This window comes from Hypanus sabinus, chromosome 6, assembly GCF_030144855.1.
Source record: "Hypanus sabinus isolate sHypSab1 chromosome 6, sHypSab1.hap1, whole genome shotgun sequence".
In the NCBI taxonomy this organism is placed as follows: Eukaryota; Metazoa; Chordata; class Chondrichthyes; order Myliobatiformes; family Dasyatidae; genus Hypanus; species Hypanus sabinus.
This window is the reverse complement of record NC_082711.1, coordinates 19,658,922-19,680,457: the sequence shown is the minus strand read 5'-3', so window position 1 is coordinate 19,680,457 and position 21,536 is coordinate 19,658,922. Positions and strand designations below refer to the sequence as shown.

Genomic DNA, 21,536 nt, shown 5'->3' with positions numbered 1-21,536 from the left:
GAAGGTCGCAAATGTGGTTCCGCTGTTTAAGAAAGGAGGGAGGCAGCAAAAAGAAAATTACAGACCTATTAGTCTGACATCGGTAGTTGGAAAGTTATTGGAGTCGATCCTCAAGGACGAGGTTATGAAGCACCTCGAGGTGCATAACAAGGTAGGCCCAAGCCAGCATGGTTTCATGAAAGGAAGATCCTGTCTCACCAACCTATTGGAATTTTTTGAGGTAATCTCGAATAAGATTGACAAGGGAGAGGCTGTGGATGTTGTGTATTTGGATTTTCAAAAGGTCTTCGATAAGGTGCCGCATAAGAGGCTGCTTAATAAGATGAGAGCCCATGGAATTACAGGAAAGATATTGGAATGGGTGGAGCATTGGCTGATAGAAAGGGAAGGTGGGAATAAGGGGATCCTATTCTGGTTGGTTGCCAGTTACTAGTGGTGTTCCGCAGGGGTTGCTGTTGGGGCCGCTTCTTTTTACACCGTATATTGATGATTTAGATTATGGATTAAATGGTTTTGTGGCTAAGTTTGTGGATGACACCAAGATAGGTGGAGAAGCAGGAAGTGTTGAAGAAACAGAAAGGTTGCAGAGAGACTTGGTCAGTTTAGGACATGGGTCCGCAACGTTTACCACTGAAAGAGCCAATATGGACCCATTTCCCACAGAAAAGAAAACACTGGGAGCCACAAAACCCGTTTGACATTTAAAATGAAATAACACTGCATACAACGTTTTTTTTTGCCTTTATGCTATGTATAAACAAACTATAATGTGTTGCATTTATGAAATTGATGAACTCCTGCAGAGAAAACGAAATTATATTTCTGCATGCAACAAAAACATTTTGAACTCCGATAAAAAGACGTTGGGTTGAAGGTTACTCCATAGGTAGCCTACCTTGGATCGAAGAATTAAAAGAAAGCGCGCACTGGCGGGTGTCAGGCATTGGCAGTGGTGATGTATATTAATAGCGATAAAAAACACGTTGTAGCGGTGTGCTACACGCAGCGCTAAAATAAAGGCACTGCAGTCAAAGGTAATTTTATTCGAACTAAACAGCCTTGATTTAAAGCCTCCCTCAACCCGTCCCCATGGGCGCAGAAGCACCAAAAGACACGTACTCACAAACCCCCGTAGGCTATCTCCCTTAGCCGGAACGGTGGCTAATTGTGAGCCGGTTCGGATGTGCCAGGAAATGGGGTCTCCACAACGTTTTTAGATTGTACAAGATCACCATAATCTTCAAATTTCGAATTACATTTCAAAAACTAACAAACCACGGGGAGCCGCAGCACAGAGATGAAAGAGCCGCATGCGGCTCCGGAGCCATGGGTTGCCAACCCCTGGTGCAAGGGAAGAGAAGTGAATGCTGTTAATATTACAAGAAAGAAGGTGCTCAAAAAGCTGAAAGATTCAAGGGTACAGAAGTCAACGAACCAGATGAATTGCACTCTAGGGTTCTGAAAGAGCTAGCGGTAGAGATTATGAAGGTATTAATAATGATATTTCAAAAATCTTTGGACTCAGGCATGGTGCCAGGGGACTGGAAAATTGCAAATGTCATTACACTCTCTAAGAGAGGAGGAAGGCAGCAGCAAGGAAATTATACACCAGTTGTCCAAACCTCAGTGGTTGGGAAGATGTTGGAGCCAACTGTTAAGGATGAGGTTATGGAGTACTCGGTGACACAGGACAAGATAGGAGAAAGTCAGCATGGTTTGCTTAGGGGAAAATCCTGCCTGACGAACCTGTTGGAATACTTTGAGGAGATTACAAGTAGGATAGATGAAGGGATCAGTGGATGTTGTATGTTTGGACTTTTAGAAAGCCTTTGATAAGGTGCCACACATGAGGATGTTTACCAAGTTAAGAGCCCATGGTATTACAGGAAAGCTACTGGCTGATTGGTAGGATGCAACGAGTGGGAGTAAACAGGTAGGCTGCAAAAGGACTTTGACAGATTAGGAGAATGAGCAAAAAAGTGGCAAATGAAATACAATATTGGAAAGTGCATGGTCATGCACTTTGATAATATAAATAAATATGCCAATTATTTTCTGAGCAGGGAGAAAATCCAAAACTCTGAGATGCAAAGGGATGTGGGATTTCTTGTACAGAACTTGCAGGTTGAGTAGGTGGTGTGGAAGACAAATGTAATGTTAGGATTCATTTCAAGAGGTCTAGAATACAAGAGCAAGGATGTTTACTTTATTAGTAACCATTGTGGCCTTACCTCAAGTATTGTGAACAGTTTGGGGCTCCTCATCTAAGAAAGGATGTGCTGGCTTTGGAGAGGGTTCAGAGGAGGTTCACAAGGATTATTCCAGGATTGAAAGGGTTATCATACGAGGAATGTTTGATGGCTCTGGTCTGTACTCACTGGAATTAAGAAGGAAGAGGGAAGAATTTCATTGAAACCTTCTGAATATTGAAATGCCTAGACAGAGTAGATGTGGAAAGGATGTTTCCCATGGTGGAAGAGTCTAGGACAAGAGGGCACAGGCTCAGGATACTAGGGCGTCTATTTAAATCAGATACAGAGAAATTCCTTTTGCCAGAGGGTGGTGAATTTGTGGAATTTGTTACCACAGGCATCTGTGAACGTCAGGCCGTTTGGTGTATTTAAGATGGAGATTGATAGTGTCTTGATTGGCCACAACATCAAATGTTACAGGGAGTGGCGCTGAGGAGAAAAAAAAGATCAGCTATAATTGGTGGAGCAGACTCAATGGGTCAAATGGCCTAATTCTGCTTCTATGACTTATGGCCTTATCCCTGTTTCTCTCGCCATTAAAGACGTCTGCCTATTTCCAGTATAGGAATATATACAGAATATTTCTAGCATTTTGCATTTCTATTTACCTCTTAAAAAAAAATCTAACTAATTCACCAGACAAGATCTCCCATCAACAAATCCATGTTAAGTATCCCTAATCACTCTGCCTTCTCAAGTGTGGATTAATCCTACTCCTCAGATATTTTGTGAAGATGTGCGTAATGATGGGAAGGGCTGTTATTAATGTGATGTTATAATGCTGCCAGTCATAAAGAGTGTTGGTTGAATTTACTTAATTGAGTTGCAGAGTCTTGGATGGGACTTTTTTCTCTTTGACCTCTGTCTTGGTAATAGATTTTCTCAATCTTTACAACTTTGTTGCATATGTTGCAACTGGATCCTTGACTTCCTGACCAACAGACTGCATTCAGTAAGGATAGGCAGCAACACCATCACCTTGATTATCCTCAACACTGATACCTCCTGAGGCTGTATCCTCAGCCCAATACTCTTCTCCCTGTCGACTCATTAGAGCATGGCCAGATTCTTCTCTAAGGTTATAGGTCATAACTCAAATAGCAATGAGTCAGAGTGCAGGAAGGAGGTGGGGAGCGTAATGACATGGTGTCGTGACAACAAGCTTTCGATGTCAGCAAAATAAAAGAGCTGGTTGACTTCAAAAGGTATTTGGGAGGGGGTTTGTGGAGATGTTCATGTTTGTATCAGTGGTGCTGAGGTCAGGAAAGTTGAGAACTTCAAGTTCCTAGGAGACGCATCGCTGTTGCCTGTCTTGATCCAACCACATGGACAGAATAGCCAAGACAGCTCATCTGTGCCTCTACTTCTACAGGAATTTGGTATGTCCTCTTCGACCTTTACCAATTTGTGTTCCAGCAAGCATCTCATCCTGACACATCATGGTTTAGGATGGCAACCGCTCTGCCCGTGACCACAAGAAACTGCAGAGTCACGGATGCACCTTAGCGCATGGCTTCACAGAAACCAGGCTTCCCCCTCCATGTACTCTGTCCAGACTTCTCACTGCTTCAATAAAACAGCCAGAATAATCAAAGGCTTCACCCACCCTGGACATCCTCTCTCCTCCCTCCTCTTGAGCAGAAGATACAAAAGCCTGAAAGCATGTACTAACAGGTCCAAGGACAGATTCTATCCCACTGTTAGAAGACTATTCAATCGGTCGCTAGTGCAACATGGCAGAATCTTGACCCCTTGATCTTTAGCTCATGACTTTGCTCCTTACTGTTTACCTGCATTACACTTCTTCTGTTACTGTAGCATCTTACTCTGCATTCTGTTGTTGTTTTCCCTTCTACTGTGAGTTAGTGCGCCTCTCTTTGTCAAGAAAATTGATGAGATAATTATGATTTAAAAATCCTACTTCCACTGCCGGCGTCCAACTGAAAAATAGCAAGTCAGTAATAATGCAGGAAGGAGGATTCAATAATAATGAGCAGAAAAGTATTTTGTTCTGTGGTCTTCAGGGAAAGAAGGGAGGAAGTTGGAACCATTTAATCAAGTGCATCATCTTTGTAAAAGTGGATGCCTTGTTAGCTGTCAATGGGCACTTTGGTTCATTCTGATACCCATTTGTTGGTTCTATGCTGCTTCACTAGAGAGGAAATGCATGGCTATTCTTCAATGATTCAAAGAACATTTATTATCAAAGTATGTATACAGAATACAACTCTGAGATTCATACTCCCACAAGCACTTTACTCTTCACTGACAGTAGTCCTGTCACTGTGAGATTGTTGTAAAGTTACAACCAATTTACCAGTGTTCTTTCTGGATGGAAATCTGGGATACTGGCAAAGCTGATACCACATTCCTCTGTCCCATTTTCTGTTTTATCTCACTAGACCCCTCACCCCATCCCCTCCCCCACCCTCATGATCTGCCCGTCACCCACACATTCCTCCTCACCTTCTTACAAACAAGAGAAAACTTGCAGATTCTGAAAAGCCAAGCAGCACACACGAAAAGCTGGAGGAGCTCAGCAGAAACTGCTGAGTTCCTTCAGCATCTTGTGTGTGTTCCTCACCTTTTTCCCTTTATTTCATAGTCCTCATCCGCTCCTATCAGATTCCATAATCTGCAGCCCTTTGTCACTTTCACCAATCACCTCCCAGCTCCTTACATCATTCCCACTGTATCCATCCCTCACCTGTCAATCACCTCCCCTCTTATCTGGATCCTCCAATCACTTGCCAGCTTCTGCTCCACCCCACTCTTTTGTACTGGCTGCCTCTCCTCTTTCTTTCCCGTCCTCATGCAGTACCTTGACCTGAAACGTCAACTGTTTGTTCCCCTCCATTGATACTGCCTGGCCCTCGCAGTTAGAGTCATCAATAACCACAGCACAGGATCTAGACCTCCAGTCCCGACAACATCCTTCCAAATTTTCTCTGTCCTCTTTCAATCTTATTTACATCCTTCCTGACCAAAACTGCACACAATACTCCAAATTAGGCCTCACCAACATCTTGAAAACTTCAACATAACATCCCAACTCCAGTACTCTATACTTTGGCCAATACACCAAAAGCTTTCTTTACGACTTTATCTATCTGTGACACCACTTTCAATGACTGATAGCTCTGTATTCCCAGATCCTTTTGTTCTATCGCACTCCTCAGTGCCCTACCGCTCACTATGTAAGACCTACCCTAGTTGGTCCTTCTGAAGTGCAACATTTCACATTCGTTTGCATTAAATTCTATCTGCCACTTTTCAGCCCATTTTACCAGTTCTTAGTGTATTGCTCCAGATTCCCAGCATCTGCAGTCTCTCCAAGTCTTGCATTCTTACATATACGTGTGTACATATGTACATGCAGTAGCCATTTTATTAGGTACCTCTTGTACCTAATAAAGTGGTCACTGAGTGTACCATATGTTCGTGGTCTGCTGCTGCTGCAGCCCATGGTTTGACATGTTGTGCATTCAGAGATGCTCTTCTACACAGCACTGTTGCAACACGTGGTAATTTGAGTTATTGTTACCTTTCTGTCAGCTTGAACCTGTCTGGCTATTCTCTGACCTCTCATTAACAAGGCATTTTCACCCACTGAACTGCTGATCACTGAGTCCTAACGAAGGGTCTCAGCCCGAAACGTCGACAGCGCTTCTCCCTATTGATGCTGCCTGGCCTGCTGCGTTCCACCACCATTTTGTGTGTGTGTTGCTTGAATTTCCAGCATCTGCAGATTTCCTCATGTTTGCTGATCACTGGATGTTTTTTTTTATTTTTCTCACCATTCTATGCAATCTTTAGAGATTTTTGTGTGTGAAAATCCCAGGAAATCAACAGTTTCTGAGATACTCCAACCATCTCATCAACACTCATTTCACAGTCAAAGTCACTTAGCTCACATTTCTTCCCCCTTCTGATGTTTGGTCTGAACCACAGCTAAACCTCTTGACCATGTCTGCATGCTTTTGTGTATTGAGTTGCTGCCACATGATTGGCTGATTAGATATTTGCATTAACGAGCTAGTGTGCAGAGGTTCCTAACAATGTGACCACAGCATGTATAAACAAAATGGCATGGTAGTGTAGTGGTTAGTGCAATCACTTCACTGCACTAGCGAACAGGGTTCAACTCCCACAGGTGTCTGTACATTCCCACTGTGACCATGGGGTTTCTCCCAGGTGTTCTGGTTGCCTCCCACATTCCAAAGACGTACAGTTAGGATTAGTGGGTATGCTATGTTGGCGCTGGAAGTGGGCTGCCCCAGCACAGTTCTCGGAATGTGTTGCTCATTGACAAAAAATGACACATTTCACTATATATTTTGATGACTCGATGTATAAGTGACAAATAAAGCTAATCTTTAATCTTTATCAGTGTGAAAGCAATAAGTAGACAAACCATCTGGATGTGACATCAACAAGATGATCTTAATGATCTGCCAGTGAGCATGTGTCTAATTAAAGTAGTTTTTCCTGAAGAAGTGTCTCGGACCGAAACAATAACTCTTTATTCACTTCCATCGACGCTGCCTGACTTCCAGCATTTTATGTGCGTTACTTTTCCCTGGTCTGTTAAGCAGACGGCTACAACCCCAAAACACAAGTGGCATTGTATGACAAGATGGCCTTTATAAACCTTCGCTCTTCTTTGGTCTTCAAATGGTGTTGGCAAGCAAACACTGCAATACACAGCTTTTAATGACAGCATGCCAACCAGCAATTGTAAGATAACAACAAATTGTCTGTAATGCAGCACCACAAATCATATGGGCCATTGAAATTTGATCAAAGAGGATTGTTGCCAATGTGTTTAGCTAATGTAACACATTCAATATATGATTAGTATTTTAAAAGCTCTGGTTTTGTAATTGCCACAAACCCACAGAAAATGAGAGAGCAGTATAACTGGCATTCCTACAAGCTCAATGACTCAAGGAAAGTCTTTGCCGATTTTGCCCGTGTTTTCAACGTATGAAACACTGCTTCCCTGGAATAATTAGTTCAGGTTCTGTGAAATGTTTGCCTCCTGCAGATCCTCCCATCAGACCCGTTTGTATTCATTGAACACCCCATCAGAAAAATAACAGTGGCAATCTCAGCTCTCAATTTCCAATCGGTACATGGGAGAACTAAAACAATTGTTTTGTGCTATATATTTCTGTGAATGATTATGAAGTCACTTAGAATACTTTTTATATTCTCGGGGATATTTCATATTGCTTTGATATAAGCTGCTGTTAGAATTCCAAAATCCTGTTTCAGCAGATTTTGCAGCTGTATGAGTCAATGAGTCATACAGCATGGAACCAGGCCCTTCAGCCCATCTCATTGAGGGATGGTGATTGCAAGTTAATACAATCTTCATCTGCAAAGGCAGACCAATCCCTGTTGCATTGGTCACTAGGTATCCCTCATAAACATTTCTAATATTATGAATTAATACTATCAGTGTGAAAGTAACAAGCCGACAAATAAGACAAATAAATAAGTTGCTCTGTTTGCACTTTTTAAAAATACTTTTTATTATAACTTCTAGTAACTTTTTTAATGTATTGCACAGTACATTTCCCAAAATGTGTCAGTGATAATGAATCTGATTCTGATTCTGTTTATGGTAGCAGAGCTTTCTGCAATTGTTGACTACACTTTTAAAACATTTTGTTTCCTGCAAAATGCTTTTGGATGTCCTGAGGGGGCTTTAAAGGGAGGTATATGCAAGGCTTTTCTCCATTTCAGTGTATCCAGTTCTCTCTGATGCATTTTATCCAATTTCTATTAAATGTAAAATCTGTGCACCCTCTCCACATGATAACAAACTCACCCACCTCCAACACGGACACGAGCCTCCCAGCATTGAGGATATCTTCAAATCACGACCCAACAAAATGGCGACATGCTTCATTAAGGACCTCATCACCCAGGATATGCTATCTTCTCATTACCACCACCAGGGAGGGGATATGGGAGCTGGAAGACACACATCCAGTGTTTTAGGAACTGCTTCTTCCCCTCCACCATCAGATTTTTGAACAGACAATGAACCGATGAACATCAGCTCACTGTTTTTGCACTACTTATTTAATTTTTTAAATACATTTTTTTACAAAATTTATAGTTTTTAAAATGCATTCCTTTATACTACTGCCACAAAACAACAAATTTCAGTATTGGTTTTGTCAACGTGGAGCAGAGGGAAACTTTGTAAATCTGTTGGGAGCAAAGGATGTTGGGAATGGCAAGGGTGAAGCGCTGCGGAAGGGTTGTAGGACAGGTGGCAGCGAAGAAGTGCCGGGGCAAGGGGGTAGCGCAACTGCAGACACAGCCAGCCCTGAGACACCTGGTTTATTAATCATTACAAAATGCCGCACTGGTTCTTCCTGCTCCCTCCCCTCTCCCTTTCCCTTTTCCCAACCATGATTCCCCTCTCTCTACCCCCTTCCCACTCTCAGTCCACAATAGACCCATATCAGAATCAGGTTTGTTATCACTCACATATGTCATGAAATTTGTTTTATTTTGGGGCAGAAGTACAGTGTAATACATAAATTGACTACAGTCTTGTGCAAAAGTCTTAGGCACCATAGCTATATACTGTATACGGGTCCAGCACTTTACAATACTGTATGTCAGTGATATTAAATCTGATGCTGATTCTGAACTCCACATTTTGCACCAATTCCTGAGTAAAGCCAACTCTCACCTTCAAAAGGATTTTCTTTCAAGAGAGCACATAGTTAGTTTCTGCTGGAGTACCACAACCTCACCATGGGTGGGTCCCGTGTCCAGCTGCGAAAGGAGATGGGTTGAGCATGGGCTATCAACCCCATCATTAAAAACCCTGAGTTACAGAAATGCCAACAGAAGCTCCAAAGACCTCATCCCGGGCAGAGGAAGGATCTTTGAAGATGGGCTACACTCAGGGACGACTTGAAAGACTAGCCCAAGACAGGGGACTCTGGTGAGCTGCTGTTGGTGGCCTATTCCCCAGTAGGGCTGATGGGCTTCAGGGAAAATGCTGGAGAACTTCATACAGTTTTAGTCCCCTTTCTTGGATTAGAGCAGGGGTGGCCAACCTTTTACATTCCATGCATCAATTTTTTCATGCACGACTTCAGATGCGCCGTACAACTTTTGTAACCCCATCGAATTCTTGTAAAAATATGTTAATATAGACATATTTAGCATTTTACATGATATATTGATTTAATATAAAAACAAGATAAACATTACTTACCTTAATGAGACTTTTAACAAATATATTTTATCATCTTTTGATTTCTTTTTTCTTAATCACATTTTCTTTCTGTAACTCAGACCCAAGCACTAGCTTCAGTTTTCCTTCTATTTCAGTCTGATGTTGTGTTTTGTAGTGTCTATTAAGATCATGTCTTCTATTATGTGAGAAAGTGTTTTCACAAACAATGCACAATGGTTTTCCTGACGGACTTGCTATAAATAAGAACTCATTTTCCCACTGTTCATTGAATTCACGCTTACTATCACTTTCTGCTTTTCTTTTGCACTGTGATGGGTAACTGAATGTAAAAACAAGGCTTAATTTTCGAATAAGTACAAAACTGCAAATGTTCACAAAGGACGAACAAAGCACAACTCCGTAGCACACGATTGTTAATTGTAAACTGACTGGCAAAAACCTGCAATGCACCGTTGGTGCAGACCCCTTACTACCTCTAAGCTACTTGAATTCCTGTTAGAGATTTTTTTTTCAACAAATCGGTTTTTGCACGAGTAAGCTTACTTTTTTATTATTATCACTGGGGTGCAATGCGCCACTTCTAATCATCCAATGCACCACAGGGTGGCCATCCCTGGATTAGAGTGTAATATTGTGACTTTTCTCTTAGTTTGCTTGTATTTTCATATAATCATCTATTTACATAGAATTTATGTAGCACAACTGTTTCTGTATTTTCTGGAAGCTTTTTTTAAGAGACTACCAGACAGGTGTATGGAGGAATTTAAGGTGGGGGGATATATGGGAGGCAGGGTTTAGGGGTCGGCACAACATTGTGGGCCAAGGGGCCTGTACTGTGCTGTACTATTCTATGTTCTTCTGCAGCAGGTGAATCTGGCTATTTTATAAGTTATTAATTGTTACGAATGTCATTATTTTCTCTAGTCTGAGCTAATTTTGATATAAGGTGACCATGACTTCTTTGTTCTTTATCTTTTTCTTTCTTCATTCTCATTACACTTAATAAGCAGCCACAACCAACAAATTTAATGCCCCGTTCTTGACTTCCAAAGAACTTTTGGATTGCAAAATCACCAAGAATTTACCTTTCACCCTTTACCCGGAATACTGTGCACAGTGTTGGTCACCTTACTGACCAAGGGATGTACTGGCACTGGAGGCAGTCCTGAAGGGAATTACCAGGCTAATTCTGCAAAATGAGAGATTCCTCATATGAGTGGCTCCAGAAATTGGATCTACATTCATTGGAGATTAGAAGAATGAGCTGTGATTTTATAGGAATAGGTAAGATCTTGTGAGGATATGGCAGGGAAAATTTTGAATGATGAAATGAAGTTCCAAGAACGAGGAGCATTTGTTTTCAAGTGAGGTCCATCAGAACTTCTCTCGGAAGGCAGTGAACCTCTCAGAATTATTGACACCAGAGGGCTGTGAAGGCCGGATCATTGAAGAAGGATAAGAAGGAGGCAGATATATTTTTGAAAGATCGAGGAATGGAGGAATGTGGAGAATTGGCTCAGAAAAGGAATTGAGGCCTGGTGCAGATTAGCCATGATCACATTGAATGCTGGACTAGGTTTGAGGGGCCCTCCAGCCTATCCCTGTTCCTATTCTCTTATGTTCTGCTCTACATCTGCAATACAACAGTTGATATTTGAGAATTAGATGACCAAGTGAAGTCTGCCATGTCCTCTTGTGTTCTTGGGGCATGTTGAGGTTTTGTCTGTCTTGCTCATTAAGACCAAAAGAGCCAAGAGCTTCAGATTTTTTTTGTGACCAGCTTGACTAGTTACTTTCTGTGCTTCATAGAAGAATTCCTTTCATGCATATCTGTTCTTTTTATGTATTTCAAACTCTCATACTAACCTTTTTCAAATTACTCCTCAGGGAACAAAAAGTAATTTCAAATAGATCATTCCTCTTTGCTGAAAACATGGAATATATAATGGCTCTGTAATGCATTCTATTGACTTAAAGATCAAGTGTTCTAGCCCACGTGAAATTAAGGTACTTACCGGATAATTCTCCATGGACATAGTTAAAGGTTCAAGGTTCAAAGTAAATTTATTATCAAATCCCGTATATGTCACATACGCTACTCTAAGATTCATTTTCTTGCAGGCATTCCCAGTAGAACAAAGAAGTACGATAGGATTAATGAAACAAAACTTATACACAACAAAAACTGATGAACAACCAATGTGTAAAAAAAGACAAATTGTGCAAATACAAGAAAACAAATAATAGAAAGGAAAGGAAGGAAGAGTTAACTGTAGCGTTTTTCAGCATTTTGTGTGTGTGTTGTTTGACTGTCGATGTGTTGTATTTTTCATTGCTTCTGAATAGTGTTTTGATAACCTTCACTGCTGGTGAACATAGGTTAGTGAAATATTGAAAAAAAATCTGTAGGGCATTAGGATTCCTTGCTGTAAAAGTTTTACAACATACCATTCATTTATTAACTACCAAGTTCAAGAACAGTTACTTCCCTTCAAACATTCTGTTCTCGAACCTAACTGTATGGCCTAATCACTGCATCAGTAAACAGCATTTTGACCTCCTTGCATTAAAATGGAATGTTAGCTCTGTTCTAATAGTGTTTTTCTGGTAGTAATTGTGTTTAGTTTATGCTTTTCTTGTGAAAGCATCTGGTCAAGACAGTACTGAACTGCAGTCTCTGTCGAGTTTGTGGCTCCGACTAGGTTGTTTTTTTAGGTTGGTGGGGATGGGGGGGGGGGTGGATTTAGAGGACAGCACAGAGTCTGTTAATGGCCAGCAACGTGGACGTGGTTGGATATAAGACTGGCAAATAAGTGAGGACATTCAGGGTCCCGTCATCAGTGAATCCATAGCTTGAGATTCTTATCCTGGGACCTCATTAGTCATCATTGGTGAGTTCTGGGTCGATACCGAAGATTGAAGGTCAGTCAGAATTCCAGATTGAACCCTGAAGTTCGGTCCAAAGTTCAGGTTGGTCCGAAGTTCAGTCAGAAGTCCAGATTGAAGCCGAAAAGCTGATTGAAAGTACAGAAGTCAAGGGCCAATGGGAACACCGAGTCTGCAAAGCTCTACAAATACTGCCAGGTAAGCTGAAGGCTCGATGTCTGCAAAGCCATGCTAGAGGCTGAAGACAACCTGCTCTGGGGTTGGAGGACTGTGTATGTGCATGGCTGGGTGGGAGAATGGAATGGGGCTTCTTTTACTGTTGCTGCTTTGACCTTCATCTGTTCTGTTTTGTTGTGTTCTGTGTTGTTCTGCCGAGCATGGTGGGAATCCTATGTGTGGCATCACTGGTGGGCTTTCCCTAGTACATCCTTGGATGTGCTGGTTGTTAACACAAGTGACACATTGCACTGTACACTTCGATGTACATGTGACAAAATAAACTGAACCTGAACCTAAATCCTACTTAGACAACATTTTGTGCTGCTCAAACAAGTTTCTCATTGACCCTGTGTGTGTATATAATACTTGTGCATATGACAATAAATTTAAATTTAACTTTGATTTTGACTTTCAAAGTTCAAAGTAAATTTATTATGAAAGTACATATACAGCACATAAACAGGAAAGGACTAGATCTTTCTTCAAAGTATGTATATGTTACATACTCCCCTGAGATTCATTTTCTTGCAGGCATTCACAGTTAAACAAAGTAATACAATAGAATCAATGAAAAACTACACACAAAGACTGACAACCAGTATGCAAAAGAAGCTAACTGTGCAAATCCAAAAAAAATTATTATTATTATAATAATATTGTGTTGTGTATTTGGACTTTCAAAAATCCTTTGATAAGGTGCCGCATAAGAGGCCATTTAATAAGATGAGAGCCCATGGAATTACAGGAAAGATATTGGAATGGGTGGAGCATTGGCTGATAGGCAGAATGCAAAGGGTGGGAATAATGTGATCCTATGCTGGTTGGTTGCCAGTTACTAGTGGTGTTCCGCAAGGGTCGCTGTTGGGGCCGCTTCTCTTTACACTGTATATCGATGATTTAGATTATGGATTAAATGATTTTGTAGCTAAGTTTGCGGATGACACCAAGATAGGTGGAAGAGCAGGAAGTGTTGAAGAAACAGAAAGGTTGCAGAGAGACTTGGTCAGTTTAGGAGAGAGGGCAGATGAGATACAATGTTGAGAAATTACGGTTGTACATTTTGGAAGAAGAAATAATCGGGCAGATTATTATTTAGATGGGGAGAAAATTTAAAAATCGGAAGTGCAAAGGGACTTGGGGGTCCTAGTGCAGGATACCTTAAAGGTTAACCACCAGGTTGAATCAGCAGTAAGGAAAGCAAATGCTATGTTGGCATTCATTTTAAGAGGAATAGTGTATATAAGAGTAAGGAGGTGTTGATGAGGCTCTATGGGGCACTGGCGAGACCTCATTTGGAATACTGTGTGCAGTTTTGGGCCCCCTATCTTAGAAGGGATGTACTAATGTTGGAGAGAGTTCTGAGAAGATTTATGAGGATGATTCCTGGAATGCAGGGGCTAACATACGAGGAGTGTTTGTCGGCTCTTGGACTGTATTCATTAAAGTATAGAAGAACGAGAGAGGATCTCATAGAAACATTCTGAAAGTTGAAAGGGTTGGACAGTATAGATGTGGAAAGGCTGTTTCCCTTGGTGGGTGAGTCCAGGACAAGAGGCCACAGTCTTAAAATTAGAGGGTACCTATTTAAAACTGATGAGGAGAAATTTTTTTAGCCAGAGGGTCATGGATTTATGGAATTCATTGCCACATACAACTGTGGAGGCCTGATCATTGAGGGTATTTAAGGAGGAGATTGATAGGTATCTAGGATAGGGTATCAAGGGATATGGGGAAAATGCCAGAAATTGGAACTAGATGGGAGAATAATTTAGCTCATGGTGGAATGGTGGAGCAGACTCGATGGGTCAAATGGCCTACTTCTGCTCCTTTGTCTTTTGATCTTGTAATAAACAGTAAATAAATAACACTGAGAACATGAGTTGTGGAGTTTTTAGAAGTGAGTCCATAAGTTGTGGAATCAGTTCAGTGTTGAGGTGAGTGGAGTTGTCCACTCTGGTTCAGGAGCCTGATGGTTGAAGGGTATAACTGTTTGTGAACCTGATGGTGTGGGATCTAAGGCTCCTGTACCTCCTGCCTAATGGTAATAGCAAGAAGAGATCATGGCCAGGCTGGTTTACTGGCGGTGGGGGTGGGGGAGGGTTCCTTGTTGATGGACTTGACTGCTTTCTTATGGTGGAGCTCCTTGTGGGTATGCTAAAATGGTGTGGAGTGCTTGTCCTGTCATGGACTGGGCCGTGTGCACTACGTTTTGTAGGATTTTCCATTCTTGTGCATTTGTGTTTCCATATTGGGCTTTTTTTCAAAAACAGGTAACGGCAGTATCTATGCTAATAATAAAAGCATATTTTAAATTGCAGCTAATGGAAATCTGAAATAAAAGTAGAAAATGTTGTTTATGTTCCTTTTATTTACACCTCCCCTGCACCCTGTAACCTTGCTGCTTTATCTAATTCTATTTTCAGTGCCATTGTATGAAGGATAGTGGAGCGCCACAGTAACATAGCAGTTAGTGCTTGGAACATCGGATTTCAGAATTCAATTCTGGAGTCTCTGTACATCCTCTTTGTGGGGTGTGTAGGTTTTCTCAGCATGCTCTGGTTTCCTCCCACAGTCCAAAGACATGTTGGATAGGTTAATCGGTCATTGTAAATTGTCCCATGGTTAGGTTAAAGTTAATTTGAGGTTGTTGGGGGTTGCTGGGCAGCGCTGCTGGAAGGGCCAGAAGAGTTTATTCTGCACTCCCTCTCTCTAACCTAATAAATAAGTAATATGATATTTTCAAATCAAATCGAACTTGCTTTGATGGAGCATTTTTTGCCTGAAGAAGTCTGAGGATCAGAATGACAACAGAGGCCAGCAGTTGGAACATCAAAAGGCTCAGCAGGGATTTTTATTTGATTAGATTTAGTCATTGGAAGTTAGATTCCATTTCCATTCCTCTCACTGTAGAGGGAGCAATAAATTTACAAACCAGTTCATACTGCCTCCTCTCCATAAATCTCATTTGTTCAGCTTGAGTGCTTTTTAGGAGCTGGCTAGTGGGGGGAAAAAAGAGGTTTTCTCTGGAGAATTTTAAGTTTGCTGAAGTTTCGCCATTGTGCCTGTTTCACAACATTGTTGCTGGCTGCATCACTTACAAATCGCTACCTTTTCTGGACCATGCCTGTCGTACATAATAAGTACTGTAGATTTCTTTCAAGTAAGAGAATTGTATATAGAACATAGAACAATACAGGACAGTACTGACCCCTCATACTATGATGTTGTGCTGACTCCAGCCGACATAGCCCTCCAGGTCATTGAGGCATGCACTCCTCCAAACCATAACAAGGTTGTGGACCTCTTGGAGGACTTTAACGTACATTATTAATTAAAACTGAGGTTAAATAAACTGATTAAAATGAATCTTGCTTCAATCAAATTTTAACAAAAAAACTTTCCTACAATGGATCCAAAATCCCCATTAATTTTCCCACATATAACTTGGCTATTTATTTAAAATGAAGTCCTGTTGCCTTGATGTAAGAGCATTGACCTGAAACTTGTTTCTCTCCTTATAAATAGCTGTCTGACCTGCTGTGAATCTTTAGAATTTTCTGTTTTCTAGCCCCTGTTGTTACTTTTTTTTACTTACTTCAGGTTCATACACAAATTGGAAAACATTAGGTAGGATAGAGAATCGCTGTTCAAATTGTAAAGGGTTTTGAAGGAGTGGTTGAGGAAAAAGATGTTTTGGGAAAGCCATTGGCCGCTGCTGCAAAATATTTGGGAGAAATAATCCCTGTTGAAGTCCATGGAAGTCAAGAACTGAAGATCAAACAAGTTCCTTACAAGTGCGGAAGTCGAGGCCTGAAGCTAAAACCCGTAATCAGCAAATCCTGGGGTCGATATCCAGTCATCAGTGAAGTCTGGAGGGTAAAGCCGAAAATCAAAAAACAGTGAGCCCGGAGATAGAAGATAGGTTCAAACTGGAGGTAGAAGCCTGAAGGGCAAAGACCAAAGGTAGAGGCGCGAGGGAGTTATGAGGTGCCAGCTCGTGCAGGCTGTCCCAGCACACCCTTAGGTGTGTTGGATACTAACGGAAACGAAACATTTCCCTGTATGTTTCAATTAGGCAGATAGTTACTTTATTGATCTCAAAGGAAATTACACTGCCACAGTAGCATTACAAGTGCACAGATGTACAAGTACACAAATATTAGAAGTAAGAATGAAAATTAAATTACCTCAAGCAGTCTAACAGGAGGGGGTGATCACTTCCCTGGCTATAGGTTGACTCATTATAGAGCCTACTGGCTGAGGGTAGGAATGACCTTATGTAGATTTCTTTGGAGCAGCACAGTTGTCTTAGTCTTAGATAGAACATGTGAAGGAGAGGCCTGCATACCCCTAAGGACCTCAGTCTCCTCAGGAAATAGAGGCTACCCTGGCCCTTCTTGTACACAGCCTCTGTGTTGGTGCTCCATTCAAGTCTGTCAACCAGGTGATAAATCTGAAATCCATTTTGAATTTTGGGAATAAGTGGGTGAAAATTCGGTGGGCTGAAGGTTTGGTTTCCATATCACTATCAATGTACTCAAGTTCCCTGTCATAAATCATAGAGTTTTAGAGCACTACAGCACAGAAACAGGCCCTATGGCTCAATTAGTCTATGGCAAACTATTATTCTGCCTAGTCCCATCAACCTGCGCCTGGACCTCATCCCTCCATATGTCTCCCAACCATGTACTTATCCAGATTTCCCTTAAATGTTGAAATCTCAAACTTCCACATCCACCACTTCCACAGACAACTCATTCCACACTTTCACTGCCCTCTGAGTGACAAAAGTTCCCCCTCATATTTCCCCTTAAACATTTCACCTTTCACCCTTAACCTATAACATCTAGTTCTAGTCTCACCCAAACCCAGTGGAAAAAGCCTGCTTGCGTTTACCCTATCTATACCCCTCATAATTTCCTCATTCTCCTATGTTCCAGGGAATAAAGTTCTCCCCTTTTCAAACCTTCCCTATAACTCAGGTTCTCAAGTCCTTGTAGATTTTCTCTGCACTCTTTCAATTTTATTTAGGTGAGAAACCACTTTAACCAGTGGTTCGACAAGTAGCACTGAGCAACTACTGGTAGTAGCAAACTTTGCCCTGACCAGCACTGTCTTCATCCTGAAAATGATTCGTGTTTTGTGAAATCTGTTTCCTTATTGACCCATCTCCCGGTGTTCGCTCAGCAACTAATTCCATGCAGATGCATTTCCTCTTGAAAGCCACTAAACAAATTTCAAGCCTTGTTTTAGTGGAGTTTCCAGTTAATTCATTAGGTAATAACATCTGGATTTTATTTTTGACAATGCGGACATGAGCTTCTAATACATTCTGATAGAGCATAGTTTTATTTTAGCTGGCATTATAAGATAACAGGTTTGTTTGGCAAGCCAATATTTAGATTGCAGCTGTTTGAAAAAAAACCACTCACGTGATCACTCAAATGGCTTATATAACCAAAGTAACTCCACTGTACTGTAAATCCAGCTTCTGTCGTGAACCTCTAGTCCAGGAGTACTGAAGATGTTTGCCAGAAAATCTACTAGTAAGAAAACAATTTTGTTTCCTTTATTCTGATTGCCATTGGCACAATATGGTTTATTCATCTTTGTAACATGAGGACTTCCAATTCAACTTTACACCCAGTAGCTAAATATTAAACTCCTTTTATAAAATGTAAAAAACCCTGTTAGCTAATGGTGAATGGTCAGACCTTAAAAGATTTGTTTTAGGGTTGTAACTTTCTAAGTGAGGATCCTCGCTTTGAACTTTCCCACATGAAACATGTGTCTTAAAGCCATAAAAGAGCAGCATGGTAGTGTAGTGATTAGCACAGTTGCTTTACAGAACAAGCTGTAAGTTCAGGGTTCAATTCCCACCACTGTCTATAAGGGGTTTATACTGAATGTTCTCTTTATGACTGCGTGGGTTTCCACTGGGTGCTCTGGTTTCCTCCCACATTCCAGAGACGTACTGTAGTGTTAGTAAAAGACATGTTATTTTGGCACTGGAAGCTTGGCAGCACTTGCTTCAGACACAGCTCACATTGTGTGTTGGTCAATGATGCAAGCAGCACATTTCACTATATGCTTTGATGTACATGTAACAAATAAAGCTCATCTTTAATCTTTAAGACTGTCATTTTGGGAAATCAGAGAATTTGATTTGGGAGGTGCAGGTCAAGCCAAGTTTATAAAGCCAGTCTAGATTGAGGGAGTGGACCCAAAATGTCAGCTGCTCATTTTACTTCCATAGCTGCTGCCTGATTCACTTATTTCTTCCAGCTCTTTGTGTGTTGTGTTTAAAATTTTCCTGCACGTTTTCAAATCCCTCTGTGACGCTGATCCTGCAGCTGAATTACATGTGCTGTCCCCTTGATTTGAATTATTGATTTCCGTACATTCAGCTTCAAAGTTCCTAAGGTCTGGAATTCACTTCCTAAATCTGTCCACTTCTCTAAACCTGTTCTCCCTTTAGAACACTCCTTCTAACCTATCCTTCATCCAGATTTGTGGTCAATTCTTGCAGTATCTCCTTACTGTATGTTTGCTTCTCATACACACTCTGGAGTACTTTTTGTGAGTGATAGGTGCATAGAAATGAAGACTGATGTTGCACAATGGCATATTTCTGATTACAGATAGTTTATTTTTGACATTGAAATGTGTATTTAACTACTTTGGCCAATGATTTACTGCTGGAGCAACTATTTGCAGTAAGTAGTTAATTATTACAGATACAACAATGTCACTGGCACCTGGGTCATGAAAATCAGTTGCCAGTTTGCAGTAGGGTAGTTTTGCACAATGGGGGTTTTGATTTGAAGTTTAACTAAACGATTACATGCCTTTATGTAGCTCTTTTAATGCCTAGAAATTGTCCCAAGATGCTTAATAAAAAACGTAATCAGAAAAAATTGACATGAATTAAAAGGCTCAATATGTATTACCTGATGGCATGAACATAGATTCTTTAACTTTGTTCCTTCTCCCCCTTCTCTCTTTTTTCCATTCCCCATCCTGGCCCCCTTTTTACCCCTTCCCTTCTCCTCCCTCTTTCAGCATCTGCAGACTTTTTCGTGTTTATTTCTAGAAGACTGGCAATCATTTATCATACTTCAGTTGTGAACAAATGAGCTTAGAAGTCTGGTTCAAGTTTAATTATTTCTTTAGCTAAGACAAATATTCAAAGTCAAGTTGACTTCAGAATTTATCTCCATCCAGATGTGTAATTTGGTTTATGTTTGTCAAGCTGTATGTACCGAGATACAGTTAAAAAAAATCTTCCAATATAAGCTCAAGTTCAAGTTTATTGTCATCAACCATACACATGTATACAACTAAATGAAACAGCATTCCTCCAGGGCCAAGGTGCAAAACACAGCACATCCAATCACACACAGCACATAGAGTTATAATAGCACATATAGTCACAAAATAATATTAGCACAAGTTCCTGAGTGGCATGACCTGTAGACTGATGATGCATGGGATGTTTCCTTGGAGCCACGTTTCTATAAGAACAACCGCACAGCAGTTCCTCATCTTGTGTGGAGTAAGCTGCAGGCGAAGGCAATCCAGCTTGTCTTCCCAGGAGTGAACACTGGAGAGCAGCACTGAGGACGAAGTGTAGTGAGACAGACAATAAGATGCAAAATCACAACAGGGTAGATTGTGAGGTCAAGAGTACACCTTATTGCACTAGGGAAACATTCAGTGGTCTTATAATAGAGGGGTAGAAGCTGACCTTGAACCTGGTCGTACATACTTTTAGGCTTTTCCATCTTCTGCCTAATGAGAGGTGAGGGAGAAGAGAGAATATCCAGGGTGAGTGAGGCCTTTGAGTATGCTGGCTGTTTAATGTAAGAGCCCACAGTAGTACAGGAAAGATGCTAGCATGGATAGAAGGTGGGCTGACTAGCAGGAGAAAAAGAGTGGGAATAAGGGAGCCTTTTTTCTAATTTGCTGCCTGTGACTAGTGGTGTTCTGCAGGGGCTGGTATTGCAGACAATGCAAAGATAGGTGGAGGGGCAGGTAGCATTGAGGAAGCAGAGGGTCTGCAAAAGAGGTTAGACAGTTTGGGAGAATGGGCAAAGAAGTTGAAGATGGAATATGGTGTGGGAAAGTGTATCGTCTTAGTTTTTGGTAGAAGGAATGAAGGAGTAGATTATTTTCTAAATGGTGGATTTAAAAATCAGAGGTGTAAAGAGACTTGGGAGTCCTTGTGCAGGATTCTCTGAAGTTTAACTTGCAGGTACCGTCAGTGTTAAGGTAGGCAAATGCAATGTTAGCATTAGTTTCGAGAAGACTAGAATATAAGAGCAAGGAAATAATGCAGAGGCTTTATAAGATGTTGGTCAGACCTAACATGGAGTATTGTGAGCCATTTTGTATCCCTGATCTAAGAAAAGATGTGTTGGTATTGGAGAGGGTCCAGAGGAGGTTCACGAGAATTATTCCAGGAATGAAAGGGTTCACATATATGGAGTGTTTGATGGCTCTGGGCCTATACTTGCAAGAGTTTAGAAGAATGAGTGGGATTGCATTGAAACCTATTGAATACAATATTGAAAGGTATAGATAGAATGGATGAGGAGAGGATGTAGTGGGTGAGTTTAGAACTATAGGGTATAGTATCAGAATAGAAGGATAACCCTTTGGAGGAGAGATGAGGAGTAATTTCTTTAGCCAGAGGGTGGTGAATCTGTGGAATTCATTGCCACAGACAGCTATGGATGCCAAGTCATTGAATATATTTAAATCAGAGATTGATGGGTTTAATAGCTTAGGGCATCAAAGGTTATGGGCACAAGGTAGAAGAATGGGGTTGAAAGGATAACAAGTCAGCCATGATGAAATGATGGGAAGAATGGCCTAATTCTGCTCATTGTGTTATGGTCTTATGGTGTTTCCTGAGGTAGCAAGAAGTATAGACAGAGTTCATGGAT

At 41.1% G+C, this 21,536-nt stretch overlaps 1 protein-coding gene across 5 annotated transcripts in view; it reads left to right on the top strand.

The window, feature by feature from the left end:
- Positions 1-21,536, top strand: part of LOC132395348 (5'-AMP-activated protein kinase subunit gamma-2) — a 526,748-nt gene that overhangs the window by 318,771 nt on the left and 186,441 nt on the right. The window contains exon 1 of one of the 5 annotated variants that reach the window (XM_059971830.1): positions 12,210-12,567. The exons of 3 other annotated variants lie outside the window; for them this stretch is intronic. Coding sequence is in view for 1 of the 2 variants with exons in the window: in XM_059971829.1 (XP_059827812.1) it covers positions 18,113-18,134 (22 nt within the window). In the remaining variant the exon portion in view is untranslated. Of the gene's footprint in view, positions 1-12,209; positions 12,568-18,072; positions 18,135-21,536 lie in introns of those variants that run through there. One more of the 5 variants, XM_059971829.1, reaches the window with a different exon arrangement.